At 48.4% G+C, this 21,139-nt stretch overlaps 6 protein-coding genes across 6 annotated transcripts; 4 read left to right on the top strand and 2 right to left on the bottom strand.

The window, feature by feature from the left end:
* Positions 1-2,590: 2,590 nt before the first annotated feature.
* On the bottom strand, positions 2,591-3,211 carry LOZ57_002290 (uncharacterized protein; the record flags this gene model as incomplete). The annotated part of the gene is made up of 1 exon (XM_049251365.1): positions 2,591-3,211. One exon carries the CDS (start codon positions 3,209-3,211, stop codon positions 2,591-2,593), a length of 621 nt encoding a protein of 206 aa, XP_049109665.1.
* Positions 3,212-6,888: 3,677 nt separating this feature from the next.
* Positions 6,889-8,776, top strand: SED4 (vesicle formation at the endoplasmic reticulum; the record flags this gene model as incomplete). Its single annotated transcript, XM_049251364.1, has 2 exons — positions 6,889-8,399; positions 8,482-8,776. The coding sequence occupies 2 exons, from the start codon at positions 6,889-6,891 to the stop codon at positions 8,774-8,776; spliced, it is 1,806 nt and encodes a 601-aa protein (XP_049109664.1).
* Positions 8,777-10,499: 1,723 nt separating this feature from the next.
* On the top strand, positions 10,500-13,405 carry LOZ57_002288 (uncharacterized protein; the record flags this gene model as incomplete). Its single annotated transcript, XM_049251363.1, has 6 exons — positions 10,500-10,559; positions 10,625-10,764; positions 10,841-10,938; positions 10,999-11,392; positions 11,444-13,097; positions 13,169-13,405. 6 exons carry the CDS (start codon positions 10,500-10,502, stop codon positions 13,403-13,405), a joined length of 2,583 nt encoding a protein of 860 aa, XP_049109663.1.
* A 583-nt stretch (positions 13,406-13,988) lies between these two features.
* Positions 13,989-16,958, top strand: LOZ57_002287 (uncharacterized protein; the record flags this gene model as incomplete). Its single annotated transcript, XM_049251362.1, has 1 exon — positions 13,989-16,958. One exon carries the CDS (start codon positions 13,989-13,991, stop codon positions 16,956-16,958), a length of 2,970 nt encoding a protein of 989 aa, XP_049109662.1.
* A 645-nt stretch (positions 16,959-17,603) lies between these two features.
* Positions 17,604-18,998, bottom strand: MRL1 (Cation-independent mannose-6-phosphate receptor CI-MPR; the record flags this gene model as incomplete). Its single annotated transcript, XM_049251361.1, has 4 exons — positions 17,604-17,831; positions 17,979-18,105; positions 18,166-18,555; positions 18,622-18,998. The coding sequence occupies 4 exons, from the start codon at positions 18,996-18,998 to the stop codon at positions 17,604-17,606; spliced, it is 1,122 nt and encodes a 373-aa protein (XP_049109661.1).
* Positions 18,999-19,484: 486 nt separating this feature from the next.
* Positions 19,485-21,064, top strand: ERG24 (erg24, C-14 sterol reductase; the record flags this gene model as incomplete). Its single annotated transcript, XM_049251360.1, has 3 exons — positions 19,485-19,534; positions 19,592-19,896; positions 19,953-21,064. 3 exons carry the CDS (start codon positions 19,485-19,487, stop codon positions 21,062-21,064), a joined length of 1,467 nt encoding a protein of 488 aa, XP_049109660.1.
* Positions 21,065-21,139: the final 75 nt, after the last annotated feature.

Genomic DNA, 21,139 nt, shown 5'->3' with positions numbered 1-21,139 from the left:
TTTGTGCCTTGAACCATCCATTCTGTTGTTTCCATTGCCGAAAGTTTGTTCATACGAAGGAGCCCTTGATGCTAAAGGACATCCCGTTTTTTGCTAGCACCATGTATGTATGTACACACGTATGTAGTGTGCATACATACTAAAACACAGTCCAACAGCAAAACGTTGGTTGTACAAGTTACTCCTAGACCGGAGTAAATGCTATGGTTAGTTTGAACAACAGACGTGTACTGTTGGTTTTGTAGCTCTGAACTACATGCAATTTCCAAAATCAGATCGATTATGGTTACCTAGAAAATGCGGTCTATACTTCTCAGGTCCTAGCAACTGGGGGCCCAGAGTTGTGTTACTCACCGCCACAGAGGAAGCATGTTCGCATATATTTTTATGTGGCTCCAGTGTGAAATTGCGGAGTGCAGTGGCGGCTGTGTATATCTTTTTTCTCGTAAAGCCGTTTTAATAATCAAACCAAAGAATAAAACAAGCCAACATGCCTACAGCCTTTAATACCGTACATAATATAGAGTACTCCGTAGGATCCAAAGAAATCTGCAAATCATAGGCACACAGGCCGACTGTGAACAGCCAAAGGTGAAGCCTGGAATTATTAGAGAGCCTGTCCTGATTACGGAGTAGATAGAAATGTACGGAGTACTATGTTGAAGATTCCACCGGCTACTAAGCCTAGTTAACTGTCGAAAGAGCATCTGATCCACAAGGTGAATGTACTCCGTAGCAGCTGCTTTCACCACGGCTTTGGTATACGGAAGGCGCTGAATTTTTGAAACTAGAACCGGGTGCTTCAGACCCTCTAGCCAATAATAATAACAAGGCCAAGATGAATCAGCTTCATTTCCGGAACTAATTCTAAGCAGTCGAATTTTTTTTCCCCTTCCGGGCTTTGTATGTACGGAGTAGCTTTGACCCCTTCAGCCGGTTCTCTTTGAAATCTTCGATCTGGCGAGGCAATGGTGTGCATTCTCCCATAATAATTTCTTACTTCCGGGGGATCTTCGGTGTTAGTGCATGGTTATAACAAAGGAAGACAAAGCGGCAAGGCGTTCAGGCCCCGGAGGCGGGGAAAATTCGGTCGATCCCAGTGCCTCATTATTGGCATCACAGCAGAGCGACCCAGGGTCCATCATGTACACCAGACCAACATATCCATTCCCCTGGCAGTCAGGTTTGCGTTTTCTCTAAACTTGCGCTCATTTTCAAATATTCCCTTGCTAACCCTAAAACAACTGGGTTTTTAGTATGTTGCACCGATCACTTGTATAAAAGTACAAACCCATACCTAAATGGCAGGGTTAAAGGCGCCTACAAACAAGGTTGGCATTAGTGTCCGCTCATATTTGATTCTTCGGGATCTTGTTGGACCAGAACCATCAGCACGTGTCCACGTTTATCGGAGGGGTCGCATTTGTGGCGCTTTTGCTTTGTCTTCCAGGTTATGGCCATTCAATTGGACCCAGAACACGGCTCTGCTGTTTAAGCTGACTTGTATTCCCTAAACAAGAGGAATGCTGAAGGATATCCCAGCCTTTGAGGTGGAAGGAGAGTATACAAGAAGAAACAGATGGGTCCGACAGCCTGGTTCTAGGAATCATTGAGGAAAGTTCCCCGGACCAATCAGTAGGTGGCAATCCCGGCGAGTGTCTTGGGCGACTGCACGTAATGATCGGGGAAGAAATTGCTGCATTCCGTGTGTGACTGCCCGACAATAGCAGCAACCCTTGCTATACGCGCCGCCCGCGGTCTGAAATGTACAGACGTGGCTGAAGATCAAGTCTAACAAGCGGCTATTGAAAGATAGCGATCGGGTATTGCTGTTTGCAAGGTTCCTGTTGATAGGTCGAGCGAGGTATAATGAGCCCGTTGTGTCGGTACTAATGCCAGGATTGGAAGGGAAAAGGAGAGGTGACGGTTGACTATCACTGTTGCGGGAATAATCCCGCGCATGGAAGAGCAAGATCCGAATGCAGCTGAAATCAACATATGTACAGAACATATGTATGTATGTACATACATACATACTGTACTTGGCTTAGTCTGGAAGTACTCCGTATGGCCATGCCTGGGCGGCCTTCCCGATCCCTCCTGTACCGTTTACCGGGCATCCACCAAGGTTGGAAAAGAATGCAAGGACATGTAAAGAAGATGACATGGGGTAAGGTTAGTTACATCATAGGCAGGAAGCGGAAACTAGGCGAAGCATCCTGGGAGATAACGGTCGACAGGAAACACCAGCATAACATTACTTCTCGTATTACGATGCCTTTGGCTTTGTATTATTCGTGGCTGGAGTCACGCCGCTGGCTGTGTCAAGCGCGTTGATAATTTCTGAACCAAGAGAGTAACTTGCTAAGCAAGGGAATACAATCCAGAGTCCGCTGATAAGAATAATTAGTTACGGGTAACATCACCATTGGGTCGGTGAGTCAAGAGTGATGGGGCAGATGAATTGGGCAGCAAAGACATACTTCGGAAGAATCCATAAAAAAACCAATACGACGAAGGGGTTGTGCCCAACATTATCGAACCCAGAAAATACTTCGTTTAGGCCTTTGAGCTGAGTCAGCCGGAGCATTTATGAAAGTGAAGTCCGAAGGCGCATTGCAGCCGTCCCGCAGGTATGGGCCCGATACTCAACGTTCAGCTCACGGGAACACTTACCATAGAGTACGGTTTTGCTGAGAGTCATCACACTGGCACTGAAAACAACCAATAGAGCAATGGCGCCTATCCTTCCGTCGACATACTTGGTATCAAACAGGAACCACTTTACGCTCTTCTCTGGCACTTTAGGTTTTCCCCGGGCTCCAATTGCTTTCCCATGTGTCCAAATAGCTGACAAATAGAAAACATAACAAATTGTCTCGACAATATTAAGAGAAGCTTGTGCAGCTGTAAACCCATTACGAGCTTTATAGGCCGGCCAGCCGTATATGTAATCAACAGTTCCATAGAGGGCATATGGGGTCCAAATGGTGTGCATAGAGCCACCAGGCATGCTGTGCGGCCTAAGGAGCACGTAGCCAGTATCCCAGAGGACAAATGGAATCGAGGCTAATAACCACACCATTACCAGTGTCGAGGGGAAGTGTGCCCATTGTTTCAAAGGCGCCGGAGAGCTGTCCGATTTTGACCCAGCCTGCTTTGATGTAGCCGGAGGGGGAAACTCATGTGGGTGCTGCCGTGTTGTGACCATAATGGCTCGAATTCTAGATGAGCCAAGTTTGGCAACTCGAAATATTGCTGTCTGTACTCCGTACTTCGGTTATAGCGCTTTCAAGAATGCAAGAGCCGGCTGGAAATGACGTAATAAATTCTATGAAGATGTTCGTTGGTATGGTCAACGGTAGGCGAAATTCCCGAGCACGGATACCCAAGAAAAACAAAGTGAGAGACAGCCAGTCCATCAATGAATGCTCTTTTGGCTCAATTTTGGTGATGTTGCATCCTGTCATGATGAGAACCCTTGACCCGCTTGCTCAAACCGCCAAGGATGAGATCAAAATAAGCTTCATCACGTGAAAGCGCGTTTTATCACGCGTGTTCTTCGCGTCAACTTTAGTGAGCCCAAAGCAGCCAAATTTGGCTGCCCTCGACTTAACAATTCGCCTTGCTAACTAGAAGTTTTTTGAAAGGAGCTTTTTATAAAACTTCTCTGCTACTGCTGTGATAAACATTTCCTGCATCCAATTTCCCAATGAGACATGTCCTACGGCCCCGAACTATCCATACCCAGAGAATTGGACCAAAGCGATGTAGGACATTTTACAGCGGGAAGGGATGAAATATATAGAGAGAAAAAGCTATTTAACGTGGGTATGGTATGGATATATCTTCGCATCCCTTATAATCTGCTAGCCTGGACCTCAAAAATGACTGATCCCATCTTCTAACCCCTCCTATTTTCTAACTTAGCGGCCTAAAACTGGAGATCGCCAGGAAATACAGTAAGATATAGGTGTGGAAGCTAGCCTCTTCAACCTACAGTTATTATCTTCCCAAGGAGTCTTCTGCAATTACATATATCTAAGAAATACGGAGTATTATAGTTGAAAATACAGCGATATAGGTGTTTCTAGTTCTGAGCAAAATCCTCTTGATAGCCTGAATTGGGCTTAGCATAGACCCCAACACACATCACCTGAACACGCCCTAATTGCAGACCATACTTCGCCGTTTTTATTGATGCTTTGTTTTTCCCTATTCATATACAAACTTTATTGAAAGTACTAATATCTAAATATATTAGCAAGTTCTCGCAGCTACCAAGGCCTCTTTAATTTGATATCTTTAGTTAAAATGGCATTTATCCTGCTCTTGGTGCTGTGCCCTTTGTGCGGCTGGCTCACCCCTTGAGCACATGTTTCTACCACTGCCATCATATAGTGGCCTATTCCTATCGCGCATTTCACTTTCAGCAATCTTCTGGTTGAACAATGGGGCAAAGGGGCAGTTTAGCACTCTGACGTTGGAGCCTAACAGAGGGCATTACATACTTTCAACAGTCATATCTGCCAGTACCAACCAACAACATGAAGTACTTAAGCAATAGAAGCCTTACTACTTTGCAACTACCTAACTCCAACAATTAGCAGTTGTTACCCCGTGAAATGCTGTGCACGCCGCTGCACGTTTAGCTGTCAACAAGAGTTTGTATCGATATCCGAATATTCTATGTCTAGGCAATAGAATAAAAGTGACGATAGAGCTTTCCCAGTACCTAAGCCGGACAACTGTGAACACCCACCATTAAACCCCAAATCTTGGAGCGTGATGTCTCCAATATATATCGAGTTTAAAAGCCCCTTATTGCATATTTCAGCCGCTCTTGCCTTCGTCTCTTGGAAGAAGAATCGCGCACTGGCTGGAATTCACAATTTGCTGTTATGTTTCGGAGCACAAATTATGGACGGGTATCGAGTGCTCTCTTGAAGTGATTTACCAGCCCTTGATGGCACCTACATACAACTATACTTCAAACACCCTGAAAGTCACTAGCAAACTTCGAATGGAAACATAATTTTCTGATTTTTGATCGAGAGCGCACGCTCGGAAACCATCTGAATATCTCCAATCCGGCTGATTATACGTGTCGGTGTATTATTTTGTCTTTTACTAGGATTCCGCCGTTGAAGTCTTATAGACATATATCATTAAAAGTGTTATTTTGGGGGTCAAAATACCGAAACCACGGCCGAAGGCCGAAAGCTCCTGTTTCGAAGCCAGTTATCCAAGTTTCCTGTAAAGAGCACGAAGGAGTCCGCAAAAACGGCTCTTTGAAAATGCGCATCAGAAATCCTCTTGCTGGGGATGTTGCATCGTCTAGCATGGAGGCTATGTACGGAGTAGCTAGTCTTGAATTAAGTTTTGGGCGAGGCGAGGTCATCTTAAGAGAACATGGAGCGGCATCTTCGGAACGGGAGAAGTCAGTTTGTATGTACATACATATATGCTGCAGATTATCCGGGGTAGCTAGTGATGAAGGAGGCGAACCTCAACCTGAGATGAATGGCTGGCGCCATTCCTCAAGCAAACAGCATAATTCATAAGCATGGAAAACAACTATTATCATCCACCTACTCCGTAGATATCATGAAAATCCGGGGTTGTCGATGTCAAGCGTCGAGACCCTGGAGGGCGAAGTCATCCATGGGTCTGTCTGAATAAGAACTTCAGTTTCCGGATTTTATGCTCTCTCCAATGCACCTGGGCGGGTACCCTGCGGGCTGGGGTCACGAAGTGGCGAAGCCCTGAGATGCTACGATATGCTGGGCCAAACCGCTGTATTAATTGAAGACAACCTCCGACCGGACTCGCTGGCCTTCTTGTTGTCTGAACCACTCTCATGTTTCGTCTCTGCAAAGTGGATTATAACCAAACAAACTTGTCTTGGAACGGCATCAAGCCTACTCAAGCCTCCTTGGCACTAATGCTTATGCTTGGGGTGGCCGCTGCGGGTTCAGCGGCGGACGGGTGCCTCGGAGATTCAGATGCAACGATGACCAGGATAAGAAGTTGGAAATCCCTTCAGTAGTGGCTGCCGAATAACTGCGCTAACTCACTAACTAACTAACTAGTAAGCTGGTCAGTTATCCCAATATCACGCGGGGAGCATCACGAAGCGGCAGCGAAACCCCAGGAACTTGCCGTACTACAAAAATGGCCTGATTCTTACAGTGCCCAAGACCTTCGCACTTGAACGAACAGTCAATCTGACACCCAGAGAATAGGTCGCCAACACTGGGGAGGCAAACAAGGGCGTTCGCTGGCAAGCTAACGAGAGATCTGGACGGGATCTGCAGCCCCAGCAATCAATAATCATGACCGCGGATTCTTATTCTGCTTTCTAGGATCCACCTGGTTACATACGATGCCGCTGCACTGTGCCCCTTACTTTGTATGGATGTATGTAACCTAAATGAGGGGAAACACCGCGCTTTTCTTCTTGCGGATCAAATTCGGTGTTTCTATATGCGGATTTTGCGCAGGTCGCTTGCAGTTTTAGGGCAGAAGAACCTTCTACACGATGATTCCAGGGAAGAATCAAACCTTCGTTTATCAGTGGGAGGATCAAGCCGTGTTTTCCATGGCTTCAGATACTCAATCTCGGAATTGCAACTGCTCCCAGTTCTTTCAAAACGGGCTTGTACCTTGTTATAGACCCGCGCCCAATTCTCTTCTGGGATGCCGGTCGCTCTCCCGTACCCGTCAGGCAGGCTGATCGTCCCCTGCATTTCTTTGGTGCTGCGTGAATCAATGGCTTAGCGACAAACATACTTAAACCGCCCGCAACCCACCTTCGCTTTCGTGGGCGCGGGTGTTTGCCAAAAAATATTCGGAGAATTTTAATTCTCCCCTTTCTTACTCTTCAGTATGGTTGCTCTGGGATGTCGCGCCCTCGGCGTCTGTCTTCTTAGCCTGCCATTCCTAGTCAATGGCGCTCCGGCTTCGACTATTGACAACGTCTTTGAGATTGTCGAGCACCTCAATGCCGTTCCAGAAATGTGGCAGAAAGGGGCGGCTCCGTCGCCCGACACCCCCCTCCGGCTACGCCTAGCAATTCAGCACGACAAGACGAATGTATTTGAGCAGCGCGTCCTTGATATCTCTACGCCTGGTCACCAACACTACGGCCAACATATGACTCGCGATGAGGTGCAAGCATTCCTTCAGCCACCTGCCCATGCGTCGAATGCCATCATTAACTGGCTGCGAGAAGGAGGAGTATCCGAAAAGGCGGTTCAGGTGGACTCTGACTGGGTTCATTTCACTGTCCCCGTCAAGCAGGCCGAGAAGCTCTTGAACACCCGTTTCTACTACTTCCAAAATGCGTTGAACAAGGCCCGTGTCCTGCGAACTCTAGAATACTCTGTCCCAAAGAGCATCTCTTCATACATTCTGATGATCCAGCCAACAACCAAATTCGGCCAGATCAGACCCCAATTCAGCACCATCTTTGATGAAGTAGAGATGGCGAGCTTTAAAGCCGACGATGTGGACTGCAACAAAACGATCACTCCAGCTTGTCTTCGTGACTTATACAAAATGGGAAATTCCCGCTCTACGCCTGATGATAGAAATAAAATCGGTATTTCGGGATATCTTGAGCAGTATGCGAGACACGGTGACTTCGCTCGCTTTTTGGAGCTCTATGCCCCCGAATTCAAGGGCACCAAGTTTGATGTGGAGTCAATCCACGGTGGCGAAAACCCTCAAAACTCTTCCTTGGACAGCATTGAGGCAAGCTTGGACGTCGACTATGCCATCGGTCTCTCTGGAGCCAAATCTGTGTATTACACGACTGCCGGTCGTGGACCGCTCATCCCTGATTTGGACCAGCCCCATGCCAACATGAGCTCCAATGAGCCGTACTTGGACCAGCTTCACTACTTGTTGGCCCTCCCTGACAACAAGCTTCCTTCAGTCCTCTCGACATCGTATGGAGAAAATGAGCAGAGCGTGCCACAGAAGTACACTGACGCAACATGCAACCTCTTTGCCAGACTCGGAGCTCGAGGAGTGTCGGTCATCTTCAGCAGTGGTGATACCGGTGTAGGCTCCGCTTGTCAGACTAATGATGGTAAGAACACGACTAGATTCCTTCCAGTCTTCCCGGCAGCTTGTCCATTCGTGACTTCCGTTGGAGCCACGACGAACATCAAACCAGAAAGAGCTATTTACTTCTCTTCCGGCGGTTTCTCTGACAGATATAGCCGCCCATGGTACCAGGATACCGCTGTGAAGGACTACCTTCACAAGGAGCTTGGTGATCGGTGGAAGGGATTGTACAACCCTGCCGGTCGCGGATTCCCAGACGTAGCAGCACAAGGATATAAATTCGCTGTGGTTGACCACGATAAGATCATTGGAGTTTCTGGAACAAGGTAAGCAATAATTCCACGCTGCTTCTCTATTCTCAAGGCATTTGGTAGTCCCTGGTCCTGACTGACATGTTTCACCTCACAGTGCCTCTGCCCCAGCGTTCGCAGCTATCGTTGCCAACCTCAACTCCATCCGTTTGGCTCAAGGCAAGCGCGTTCTGGGTTTCCTTAACCCCTTCCTCTACACCATTGGCCGTGTTGGGTTCACCGACATTGTGCACGGAGGCTCGACCGGATGCACAGGCAAGGATATATACAGCGGCTTGCCCACACCTATCGTTCCTTTTGCTAGCTGGAATGCGACCAAGGGCTGGGATCCCGTCACTGGCTTAGGAACACCTAACTTCGAGGTTCTTAAAAAACTCGTGACAGCGTTTTAACAAGTTGTTCGTCTTGAATCACGCAAGATATAATTTAGCCTTGCCGCGTTGTCTTGTGTGAAGATACAAGCTACTTACCGCTAGTAAAGCCTAGATCGATAGCAGGATAGATTTATTTCTGTATATATGCACGAGCGTAACCCATTCGCTACATTTGTTAGCTCTAGAACCTGGTTATTAACCATTTTCTCTGCGTTGGTTCGAAGTACGATGCACATTGCTTCAAAGGAAAGAATATCCTAGTATGCAGGCGACAGTAGATGTACTCTGCACCCCTTTACATATCAGAGAGCAAAGTCTCTCGATGTAAGAGGAGCAGAGCTTCTGTATCATGCTTTCCATTACACACAAACCCTTGTTAAATATCCCCAAGGAAGTAAATTTGGAGTGTACTCCAAAATATCGAGAGGTACCCAGTTACTATCATATAGCCAGCATGTTGTCATAGTTCTAGCAAATGTGAACGAATCCGTGACCAGTGATTTACCCGATGGCTGAGGAAGCTCTTACTCAAAAACGCACGTATTCCTCGAAAATGCCCCTCAAAAAGTAGAGCCAGGGCAGCCATGATGTCTGCTGTCAGGGAAAATGACAGGACTTAGTGCCCTAGAAGCTGGTTTGACAGGGTGTCCATGCAAAATACGTTTGACAATAACTCCGAGCCCCGTAGACTGATTTCCCAGCGTTCGCATAGCCGTTTTCAGAAATACTGACGAGCTCGTAGCGGCGGGGTAGGAAGCCATGTGCCAGGCATCGACTGGGTTTTCGGGATTCAGCTCGCTCTGTGTAGTTAGGTATCACCATTGTCACTCGAGACTTATATCTTCTGTCAACATGTCACTCGAACAGAGAAGTCACTTCACTGCAAAGCGTAGTTACTCCTAACATGCTGTGCGCCCAGGCAAGTTCACGAGGACTCCGTACTTCGTAAGAGCGTCGCGCGCTCTGGGGCGATGCTCGACGAGATCATCAAGTTTGTCGTCCGGGCTGGCTGCGTTCTCAATGGCAGCGGTTGGGCTTGGCAGCAGATCGCCGGGCAAGTGAGACATCGGGCAGCCCGGCGCCCAATCGACGAGCCTGGACCAGCGGAAGCTTATTAGATTGTCGGTCCGCGCCTGTTTGTGGACGCCATGGCCCGTGAGCCACCGCTGCCGCGACAAGAAGGCGTGTGCAAACTCCTTCGCGCTGCTTGGAAGGATGCGTCAATAATGCCCAGTCTCAATTTCCCGGGGGTTGGCCTTCACGTCAGGCATCATATGATGTTTTGCGCACAATCCCTGCGGGGCACTCCGGAGCTCTGACGCAGAAGCTGCAATGCGCGCGGTCGGCGAGTGCCTTGTATTCCCCAAGAATGCAAGAATCACTCGGCAGGTACCTCGGGCTACCACCCTGTGGGCGATAGCACCTCCTTGCGCGAGGTACACCTGTGTACTGCTTGCTTCCATGAGGAGAGCGGCCTCAGCTTCTCCACAGGATCGGCGTCGTCATGCACGGGGATTTTACTTCTGGATCTTCATCCCTGCTCGTTGACCGCGTTGTTTCTTTTAAAAAGCTGCTGCCCATCTTTTAAATTGCCTGGTGGCTCGGATTTGTTTCTTCGCGGTAGAACTGGTCCGTTTAGTGAGTATTCTTCGAGACCCTTAGTTATGTTATGGAACGCGTCATGTTGTTTTGATCATTGTTAACAACTACTACTCTTACAGAAACCCACTGAGATCTCACGATGTGGTTTGGATGGCTTCCGGTGACGGTCGTGTTAACAGCTGTCGCCGCTGCTGAAAAGGTACATCTATATTACCTTCTATATCAAAGAATGCCTACAGATTCCCTTGCTGACGAACGAATAAGGAGTGGGCACACTCGCCTCCATACTACCCCTCGCCCTGGGCATCAGGTGAAGGAGAATGGAAAGATGCATATCAAAAAGCGCGTGAATTTGTCTCGCAGTTGACACTGCAGGAGAAGGTCAATCTGACCACTGGAGTTGGGTACGCTTGGAACCTTTACCTTTGAATTAGCTTCACCTATGGAATCCACAAAGTCGAGAGTCCTGACTTTTTATAGCTGGACACAAGAAGCTTGCGTTGGCCAGGTTGGGTCAATTCCTAGATTGGGATTCCATTCATTGTGTATGCAAGATGGTCCGCTTGGTATTCGCTTTGGTACGCCTAGACTCTTACATAAATCTGCAATAAGCCCATAGATATACTAACATATGACAGCGGACTATGTCACCGCATTTCCGGCTGGTGTCAACGTCGGCGCGACGTGGAGCAAACAATTGGCGTATCTGCGCGGCAGAGCAATGGGAGCAGAGCAGCGTGACAAAGGTGTCGATGTGCTCCTGGGGCCTGCAATTGGACCCTTGGGACGATCTCCTGATGGAGGGCGTAATTGGGAAGGATTCGGCCCAGACCCAGTGCTCTCAGGCCATCTAGTTGCTGAAACAATCAAGGGAATTCAGAATGCCGGAGTTATTGCTTGCGCCAAACATTTGATTGTCAATGAGCAAGAACGTTTTCGCCAGGCACCCGAAGCGCAAGGATACGGGTTTAACATCTCTGAAAGCTCTAGCTCTAACGTTGACGATGTCACAATGCATGAGCTCTACCTTTGGTAAGTGTATTTCCGATGGTTTGTTTAAATCCCAGCTTCTCATTTCGATAGGCCATTTGCCGATGCAGTGCGCGCCGGAGTCGGCTCTGTGATGTGCTCTTACAACCAAATCAACAACAGTTATGGATGCTCCAACAGCTACACTCAAAATAAGCTCCTTAAAGGCGAACTTGGTTTCCAAGGTTTCATCATGAGCGACTGGCAAGCACATCATAGCGGTGTTGGCGATGCGTTGGCTGGTCTGGATATGTCAATGCCAGGAGACACTCTCTTTCTAACTGGAAGGTCATATTGGGGCCCGAACCTTACGATTGCTATTACGAACGGCACCATCCCCCAGTGGAGACTTGATGACATGGCAACCCGGATCATGACAGCCTACTATAAAGTTGATCGCGCCAGACACTACGTCCCGATCAATTTCAACTCTTGGACACGCGATGAGTTTGGATATGTGCACTCAGGATCTAAAGAGCGCTTTGGTCGCGTTAACCAGATGGTCAATGTCCGCCGCAACCACGTCGTTGTTGCTAGGAAAGTGGCGAGTGCCAGCACGGTGCTCCTCAAAAACAAGAACCAGGCACTTCCATTGACAGGAAAAGAAAAGTTCACTGCTGTCATTGGCGAAGATGCGGGTCCTAATCTCTGGGGTCCAAATGGTTGCCCCGATCGAAATTGCGCCAACGGAACCCTTGCAATGGGCTGGGGAAGCGGAACTGCAGATTTCCCGTACCTTATCACCCCTGCGCAGGCTATCGAGAACGAGATTGTGGCAAAGGGAGTTGGGAATGTCATGTCTGTATTCGACAACTATGCGAACACCCAAATCAAAACTGTCGTGACCCAGGCCACCACTTCGCTTGTATTCGTAAACGCCGGCTCGGGAGAAGGGTTTATCAATGTTGATGGAAATGAGGGAGATCGAAAGAACCTGACTCTTTGGAAAAATGGAGATGCGCTGATCAAAAATGTTGCATCCATGTGTAACAATACCATTGTTATTATGCACACTGTCGGCCCCGTATTGATTAACGAATGGTACGACCATCCTAATATTACAGCCATTTTGTGGGCCGGCCTCCCAGGGCAAGAGAGTGGAAATGCGCTTGCAGATGTGCTCTACGGGCGAGAAAACCCAGGCGCCAAAACACCTTTCACCTGGGGTAAGAAGGCAGAGGACTATGGTGCTACTATCCTGAAGCAACCTAACGCTGGCACCAAAGCCCCCCAAATAGATTTTAAGGAGGGTATTTTCATCGACTATCGAAAATTCGACAAGTCGAATACGAAGCCTTTGTATGAATTTGGGTTTGGGTTGAGTTACACGAATTTCACGTTCTCTGGGCTTCAAATCGAGCCTCTAAGCCCGGGTCCGTACACACCCACGACGGGTCAGACCAGCGCCGCCCCAAGCCTGGGAAACACCACCACTAGCTTGTTGTTCCCTGGTGGATTTGAAAAAATTCGACTGTACATCTACCCTTGGCTGAATACCACAGATCTCAGAGAAGCCTCTATGGATCCTGACTATGGGTTGCCGACGCATCAGTATGTACCCAAAGGGGCGACTGATGGAACTCCACAACCTAAGCTCCCAGCAGGGGGTGGCCCAGGAGGAAACCCTGGTCTATACAAAGATCTTTACAAAGTATCTGTTACTATCACGAATACGGGCAAAAGAACTGGAGACGAGGTTCCACAGCTGGTAAGATCTTTCCCTCACAAGCATCGATAATCAGCGTAGCGTGTTTATACAGTAGCTAATGTGAGAACTAGTATGTGTCTTTGGGTGGCCCCAATGATGCCAAGGTTGTTCTTCGTGCGTTCGACCGGGTGACTCTCCGCCCAGGCCAAAGTACCGTGTGGAAGACCACGTTAACTCGACGAGATGTCTCCAACTGGGACCCTGCCACGCAAAATTGGGTGGTGACGAACCACACCAAGATGGCCTACGTTGGAAATTCCTCAAGAAACCTCCCACTCTCCGCTCCTCTCGTTCCGACCAAAGGTTAGCCGGGAGAGGTTTCCATATGGCAGGCCAATAGGGGAAAAGTCGAGTTCATAGCCGGGTGGATTATCTTTTTGTAATAAATTCCTTTCAATGGCAGCACGCCACTCCCATTGTGTATGTTATGTATGTATATAGCGGAGTTCAATTCCACGCCGCATGAATAGTTAGTTAAACAGCGAAATGCGATCTCGGTTGACTGGCTTTCCTCCTGCCGGTCCGCGCCAAGAGCCAGCAAGCGCCGATTTGATTCTCCGAGAGGCGGTCGCGATTAGCGGGCGGCCACCGGAGAGCCTCCTGGCGTGTTGCAGGGCTGGAGAACAAACTGTGTCTGGCCTGCGATGCTCAGCGCCGCCAATCCAGTTAGCCTTTCGCGCTCGTTAAACTCCAGCCGGTCCCGTCGCCTTTATTTAGTTAGTGAGCCACTACGCGGCCACGTTTTGCCCTGCTGGATCCGCCCCCGCGAACCTAGGCCGTCAATCCTTGTCTGCCTCTGTTCCTTCGTGCCAGTATTAGTTATTGCATTTTTATTCCCAACTAACTACTCTGCTATCCAGAAGAAATGACCCTGCTGCTGTTAATCGCACGATGGCCTCTGATTTCCACCACGGCGACTCGCAGAACCTAGCCGAGAACGTTTCTCCCAGCTCGGGGGCTTCAATGGAGCAAGCTGCGCTGCAGCTTGCCATGGACGAGGCTGCCGACCACGGGCCGAGCGCTGCTGCGCTGGTACTATCTAACGATGGCGATGCTGAGATGAGGGGAGTCGAGCAGGCGCAGGCACACGAGGGAGCGGACAAGGACGACAACGCGCCGTCATGGAGCGAGCTGAAGACGAAGGCCGGGAAAGAGAGGAAGCGGCTGCCCCTCGCGTGTATTGTGTGTCGCAGGAAGAAGATTCGCTGCTCCGGCGAGAAGCCGGCGTGCAAACACTGCTCCCGGTCACGCATCCCGTGCGTGTACAAGGTCACGACGAGGAAGGCCGCTCCCAGGACCGACTACATGGCGATGCTGGACAAGCGGCTGAAGCGCATGGAGGAACGGGTGATCAAGATCATACCGAAGGATGCAACAAGGGATATGGCTGGCATTGGTCGAGCGGCCGTCAAACCATCGGCTGCAGGACACACTCCGAGGGCGCCCAAAGGGCCGAATAAGAAACGATCTGCGGACGAGGCGTTCAAGGCTGAGATGGACGAGTGGTTGCGAGACAACAGCGCTTCGGCGTCGCGCGACTCTCTGGTCGGCAGCTGGCAGCCGCACGTTGGTGACGAGAACAAGCTGCTGACCGAGGGCGCGGAGTTTCTGCCGTCAATGGACATCCAGGACCATCTGGCCGAGGTCTTCTTCGACTGCATCTACGGGCAGTCGTATTTGCTGCTGCACAAGCCCAGTTTCATGAGACGGTTGAAAGCCCGTGCTGTCCCTCCCGTGCTTATTCTTGCTGTCTGCGCCATTTCGGCACGCTTTTCGTCGCATCCTCGCATTAGCACAGAGCCCGCCTTCTTACGCGGTGAAAATTGGGCGAATGCCGCTGCTACGATTGCGCTGAGTCGACATGATCAGCCGAATATCACGATATTGACGGTGTTTCTGATACTTGGCCTACATGAATTTGGAGTCTGTCATGGCGGGAGAAGTTGGTCGTTTGGCGGACAAGCCTTGCGGATGGCATATGCTCTGCAGCTTCATCGCGAGCTGGACCGTGATCCTCTTGGAAGCAAGCAGGGTCATTCAGAGCTGAGCTTTACAGACAGGGAAATCAGGCGGCGGACGATGTGGGCCTGTCTTTTAATGGATCGGTATAATTCATCTGGCAGTCAACGGCCCCCGATCGGGAATGAGAAATATTTGCAAATCCAGCTACCCATAAAAGAGTCATATTTCCAGATGGAGATCCCTGGGTCTACTGAAAAATTAGATGGCTCAGTGTCAAATCCAGTTTCTGAAGGCATCGGCCAGCTCTCTGATGCGAAAGCTAACATGGGTGTCTCTGCATACATTATTCGCGGTGTGATGCTCTGGGGCCACATCGTAGACTACCTCAACCTTGGAGGTAAAATACAAGATCCATATCCATTATGGTCCTCCGAGTCGGGCTATGCCAAGTTGAAAAAGGAGCTTCAAGAATTCTCTGCTGCACTTCCAAGTTCCCTTGTTTTTACACCGGAAAATCTTAGAAACCATGACGCTGAGAAGGTCGCCAACCAATTTCTCTTTTTGCATCTCGTTATTCATCAAAATTTTCTGTTTTTAAATCGATTTGCTATTCCCTTCTCGCCAGGCGGACGGCCGCCTAAAGATATACCCAAGCCTTTTCTAAATGATGCCGGGAGGGCAGCAGTTGAAGCTGCTGGCCACATCTCCATGTTGATCAGTCAAGCCTCTGGCTATATGTTGACTGTCCCATTTGCGGGATATTGTGCCTATGCGGCTAGTACCGTGCATATATGGGGTATTTTTTCTAAAAACGTGCAATTTGAACGGACGTCTAAAGAAAACTTGCGCCATACTTACAGATACTTGAATAGAATGAAACAATATTGGGGAATGTTTCACTACATGGTTGAAAGTACAAAGGACCGATATCGTCATTTCGCTGATGCGGTATCAAAAGGGCCGGCTTTATCTGCAAATAGCGAAGATTCGTCGATGTTCCAATATGGCGATTGGTTCGATAAATACCCTCAAGGTGTTTCTAGACAGCACTGGGAGGGACCTAGCCCAGGACTGAAGAGCGAACAAGGCAGCGATGCCGTTATGGCACAGCAGTCGGACCTTCAAAGCGTGGAGGAATTCTTTTTGAGTTTGTCTACCCCCTCACATACCGATAAACCACGCAAGCAAGCCAAAAGGCGCAGTACCAATGCGGCAGAGAAGAATAGACGAAACACTATAGCTACAGAGCCAATAATGCACACATTCGAAACGACTGCCGTTCAATCGCACGCCCAGCCCTCACAAGTACAACTAGAAACCCCGATGATTGACACAAACCCTCATCAAATTCTACCAACCAACTCTAATAACTATTCAAATTTTCCCAGTGCCGCCATATTCTCTCCAACCGGTGCTCCCCAATTCAACCCTTCGACATATAAATACTCTCCGAATACGGACCTGCCTAATCTTGACCGCCAGCTTGTTTATGGCGCCTACAGCGGGTTTAACTCCAGTTCTACAGGCCATTTCAACTCTGTACCAGCAAACAATAATAACCATAATCATACCACGAGCACTAATACCGGTATTAGTCACACTGATGCCAATGACAACCCGTTTTGGAGCATGCAGATGGACCTCACTGGTGACGGGTCGGGCTGGCCTGGGGGTTCGTTGCAGCCTGGCGCCTGGTTTCTACCCTTCAACCTTGATCCAATTGGCATGGGTGACTTTGACATGTCGGCAGGTGCAACGCCTCAGACAGGCGCGGCGTCCGGCGCTATGTCAACTGGGAACTCATACTTTGAGAGCCCTGGGATGTTAGAAGGCAGTCATCTAAATACTTCATCAGGAGGGGTGGGGAGAGAAGGAGCTGCACCGCATCCACGACATTAGCAGACGTTAAATCGGCGATTTAATGCTTGTTATATATGCATTTTTTGACTTGCATTTCACGTTCAAGGGCGCCTGCTCTCTGTTTCATTCGTCATGGTCACAAAGCATACTTATGACATTTATTATGACATCTAGCCCATCTGCCTTTTAGTATATACCCCCTCTGCTACTTCTGGAGAAAATTTCTTCGACTTTTGCTCTGTCACGGAGTTATTTATATTGTTTTCCGGCTGCAATGGATGGAGCATTTTCTGGGTAGAAATATCTGGCATATTTAACCCTTACTATTTTGACCCTTCCTCCCCCATCTTTTTAGTTATTTTGGATAGTGAGGTAAATCCCGTAAAATTGAATGTGTAGATACTGTAGTTACCGTGAATTTTTTCATGCTTACATGTCTTCTGGGCAAGGGGACGGAATCTCAAATCGAAGAGTCTGGACTAATCCAATATGAGAGACAAGAGCTGAAGAGGCTAGGTGACATTCCGGCTCCAGGCCCGATTTCTAATAGTGATAAATAAAGGTATATACAAACATTCAGGTCTTGTCTCGCACATTCAGATACATAGTAAAGGTTAAGAATCGGTGAAGCGCATTTGTCAGTCAAAAGATACAATAAGAAGGATACAAGACTTTAAGTAGAAATTAGTCTTCCCATTCTTCGTCTAGCTGATCAATTAGTCTGTTTTCCTCGTCAACGTCGTGTCTTCTCCCGCGGACAGTATTTGAATTTGAAGGGCCTCTCCCGCCAATCGCACCGACAAGTCCTCGGCGGTGAGAATTGCCGTTATCTTGTCCGAGGGGTAAACGCGTGTACCCTCCGCTAGATTTAAAACAGCCCAGAACAGACGAGAATAAAATTATGGCCATATCCTATTTTTGTGTTAGCTGTGATTTGAACCGGTAAGATTCGAAAAGTAAAAGCCTGGCGCTTCGAAAAAGCCGAGTGCGAACAGTAAACAGGGGTTGAAAGGGCACGTCCAGTAAATTGAAAAAAAATAGGAGCAGTACTGCACTTACTTTCACAAACCCAAGCATTCCGTTCCACATCGCAAAATTGGGACATTGCCTCCATCCTCTTTGGTGCATAACTGTGCGTTGATACGCGCAACCACCAATAAGATAGGCAGCAATAGCAATTCCGGCTCTGCAAAAAACCGTTAGCTACATAAATTTTGGTACAGCAGGACTTCAGTCAATGACTCACATGATGCCAAAAACGCCTGCGGGACCGACTCCGCCGTCCGTGTTCGTAGCCACCCCGCCGCAGGCGACTGCGCTTCGAATTTCAAAGAAATAGGTACAAGAGTCAATTGTCCCAACGTAAGACGCAGCAACTGCAGGGGAGACAAGATCTCGATCGCAAAGAAAGGACATGATAGTCGATTTTTTTCTTTCCGATTCAGAGCCTTTCTTCTCATCACCCTTTTTATCATCATCTTCGTTATCCTCATCGTCATCTTGGCTCCGTTCTCGAGGATTTCTGGAAATTAGGGCTCGCTCTGGTTTCGATTTTGGCGTTGCTGGGCATGGAGAACCGTCTGTGTAGTTCAAGACGAGTTTGCGACCACGAAATACCAAATCCGTGGCTTGTTGCCTGAGTTGATGTTAGCTCCAACCCGCCAAAAGGCAAAAGTAGTCCACACAGAATAGTACTGCATACCCAATTGAATATGTCTTGCCATCCAACTTATAAAAGGCGCTAACATTCTGCCATCTTTCTTTTTCCACGCCCACCACATCCTGTAATTTTTCAATTACCGGTGCGCAGAAATTGATTGTGAAGTTGGCACCATAATCATATCCCCTAGCGTGCCAACTATCCTCCCTATCATCGAGTCGAACCTTCTTCCCATCTTTGGTCTCTGGTGGAGACAAGGTAATTGTATTGAGGTCGAAGTATGCCCCGGTGTTCGGTGAATAGATAGTGCATGGCTTAAGTTTCTTCTCGGTTTTATCTTCGGTCGCGGCAGAGTGCTGTGTATAAAAAAACGAGAGTTGAAAAAGACAAGCAATGACTCTAGGTGTGCTGATATGCATGGCAAAGAACCGGCCGAAGGGGGAGGCAGCGCACTGGAGTGTGGCAGCAATTTCCCGGCCTTCGTTAATTGTCGGGGTTTGTACTCCGTGCGGCTAAAGGAATGAGCTTGAGCAAAGTTAGGTTAAGGAAAAGGTAAGTTTTACCTAGCGACAGTCGAGCAGAGGTTGAAGTATTGTAGTTGCCTGTACTCTGTACTTTGCCGACTTTTGTTCCACCGTGACAATGACGACACGGTGCTGAAACTACCGGCTTACTTAATCGCCGTTAGTGGCCGGGCCGGGCCAGCCAGCAGGCGCACGTGATCAGCCGGGATCTCCATGTTCCGAGATGGCCTAGAGTATAAAAAATACCGCGCGTCGCTCAATTCCCTTGAATGCGCGCAATGTTTGACATTGGACGCCCTTGCGGTTGATCTTCGCTTCAATCGGGTCTGTCTATCTCGATCCTTTTACTTCTCGCTTGCTGTCTGTATCTGTACTGCGACAATGGGACCCCCTGAAACCAAGCAACACCGGGGATATGAGTTTGGTGGGCCGTACGATTCAAGCTCTAGGCCAGCTGGAAGGAAGAAAGGCTAACTGAGATAACATAGTATTGGCGCTCTCGGTATAATTCTTGGAACACCCGCAATCGTCTATTCCTTTGCATTCTTCTGTAATGATATATCCGGATGCCCTCCACCGTCACTCTTACACCCCTCGACGCTATCAATCGAATCCTTAAAGGCCGAAATTGGCTGGCCGCAGGACGGTATTAAAGGTCTATATGATGGGCGTGTGATGCTTTGGGTACTGGGCTACTATGCCTTGAATCTTGCGCTGCAGATATTCTTGCCCGGTCGCGAGGTCGACGGTGAGGTCCTAGCTTGTGGAAAACGATTAAAGTATAAGTTCAACGGTGCGGCTCCATAATCCTATTTCATATGTACAGGACTATTTATTGACTCTATGTAGCATTTAATTCCTCAGTCTTGATTCTGCTTGGATGCGCCACCGGAACATATATCTATGGAGTCGATTTTCCATTATGGACATTCCTTTGGGATAATTACGTCCAGGTTATCACCTCAAACCTTGTGATATGTACTGTTTTGGCTGTCCTAGTATACCTTTACAGCTTCAGTGTCCCCGCCCCTGGTGAACCGAACCCCATGCACCGCGAGTTAGCCCCTGGCGGACAAACCCGTAGCGGCTTGTACAACTTCTTTATTGGGCGTGAACTGAACCCAAGAATCAAACTTCCAATTCCATTTCTGAGCGATCTTTCAAGGACTATTGATATCAAGGTGTTTTGTGAGTTACGGCCCGGACTGCTTGGCTGGGTGATCATGAATCTTTCAAACATCGCACATCAATATAAAGTTACTTCTGGGAACCTCACTTCGTCTATTTTACTCGTGGCTGCTTTTCAGGGATTTTATGTCTTTGATGGTCTATATATGGAACCAGCTATTTGCACAACTATGGACGTCATTATGGATGGATTTGGTTTCATGTTGTCCTTTGGTGATCTGGTGTGGGTTCCGTTTATCTACTCGATTCACACGAGATACCTTGCGGTTTTTCCACTTGAACTCGGTGCAAAAGGAGTTGCGCTTGTACTCGGAGTGCAGACGCTTGGATACTATATCTTCCGCGGCGCTAATAACCAAAAGGATCGTTTCCGAAAGAACCCGAATGATCCCAGAGTAAAACACCTCCAATACATCCAAACATCTCGTGGCTCTAAACTTATTACGTCAGGATGGTGGGGCGCTGCTCGCCATATCAATTATCTGGGTGACTGGACCATGGCCTGGGCCACTTGCCTCCCAACAGGTATTGCTGGCTATGCTATTGTCGAGAAATTCAACCCCCTCACGAGAAGCATAGAGAAGCAAGCAGTGCAAACTAGTGAGACACGTGGTTGGGGTATGATTGTCACCTATTTTTATATTGTGTACTTTGGTATTCTGCTCATCCATCGTGAAAGGCGAGACGAGGAGAAGTGTAGGAACAAATATGGTGCTGACTGGGTGAAATATACCTCGAAAGTGAAGAGTAGAATTATTCCAGGTATATATTAAAGTTGAGGTTCTGAGTATGAAAGGACAAATAAGATGTACACTTATACATAGTTCTACATGAAAAACTTTCTGACT

The sequence above is a fragment of the Ophidiomyces ophidiicola genome (assembly GCF_022830035.1).
Source record: "Ophidiomyces ophidiicola strain CBS 122913 chromosome Unknown scaffold_6, whole genome shotgun sequence".
Classification (NCBI taxonomy): domain Eukaryota; kingdom Fungi; phylum Ascomycota; class Eurotiomycetes; order Onygenales; family Onygenaceae; genus Ophidiomyces; species Ophidiomyces ophidiicola.
This window is presented reverse-complemented; position numbering and strand designations above follow the sequence as displayed.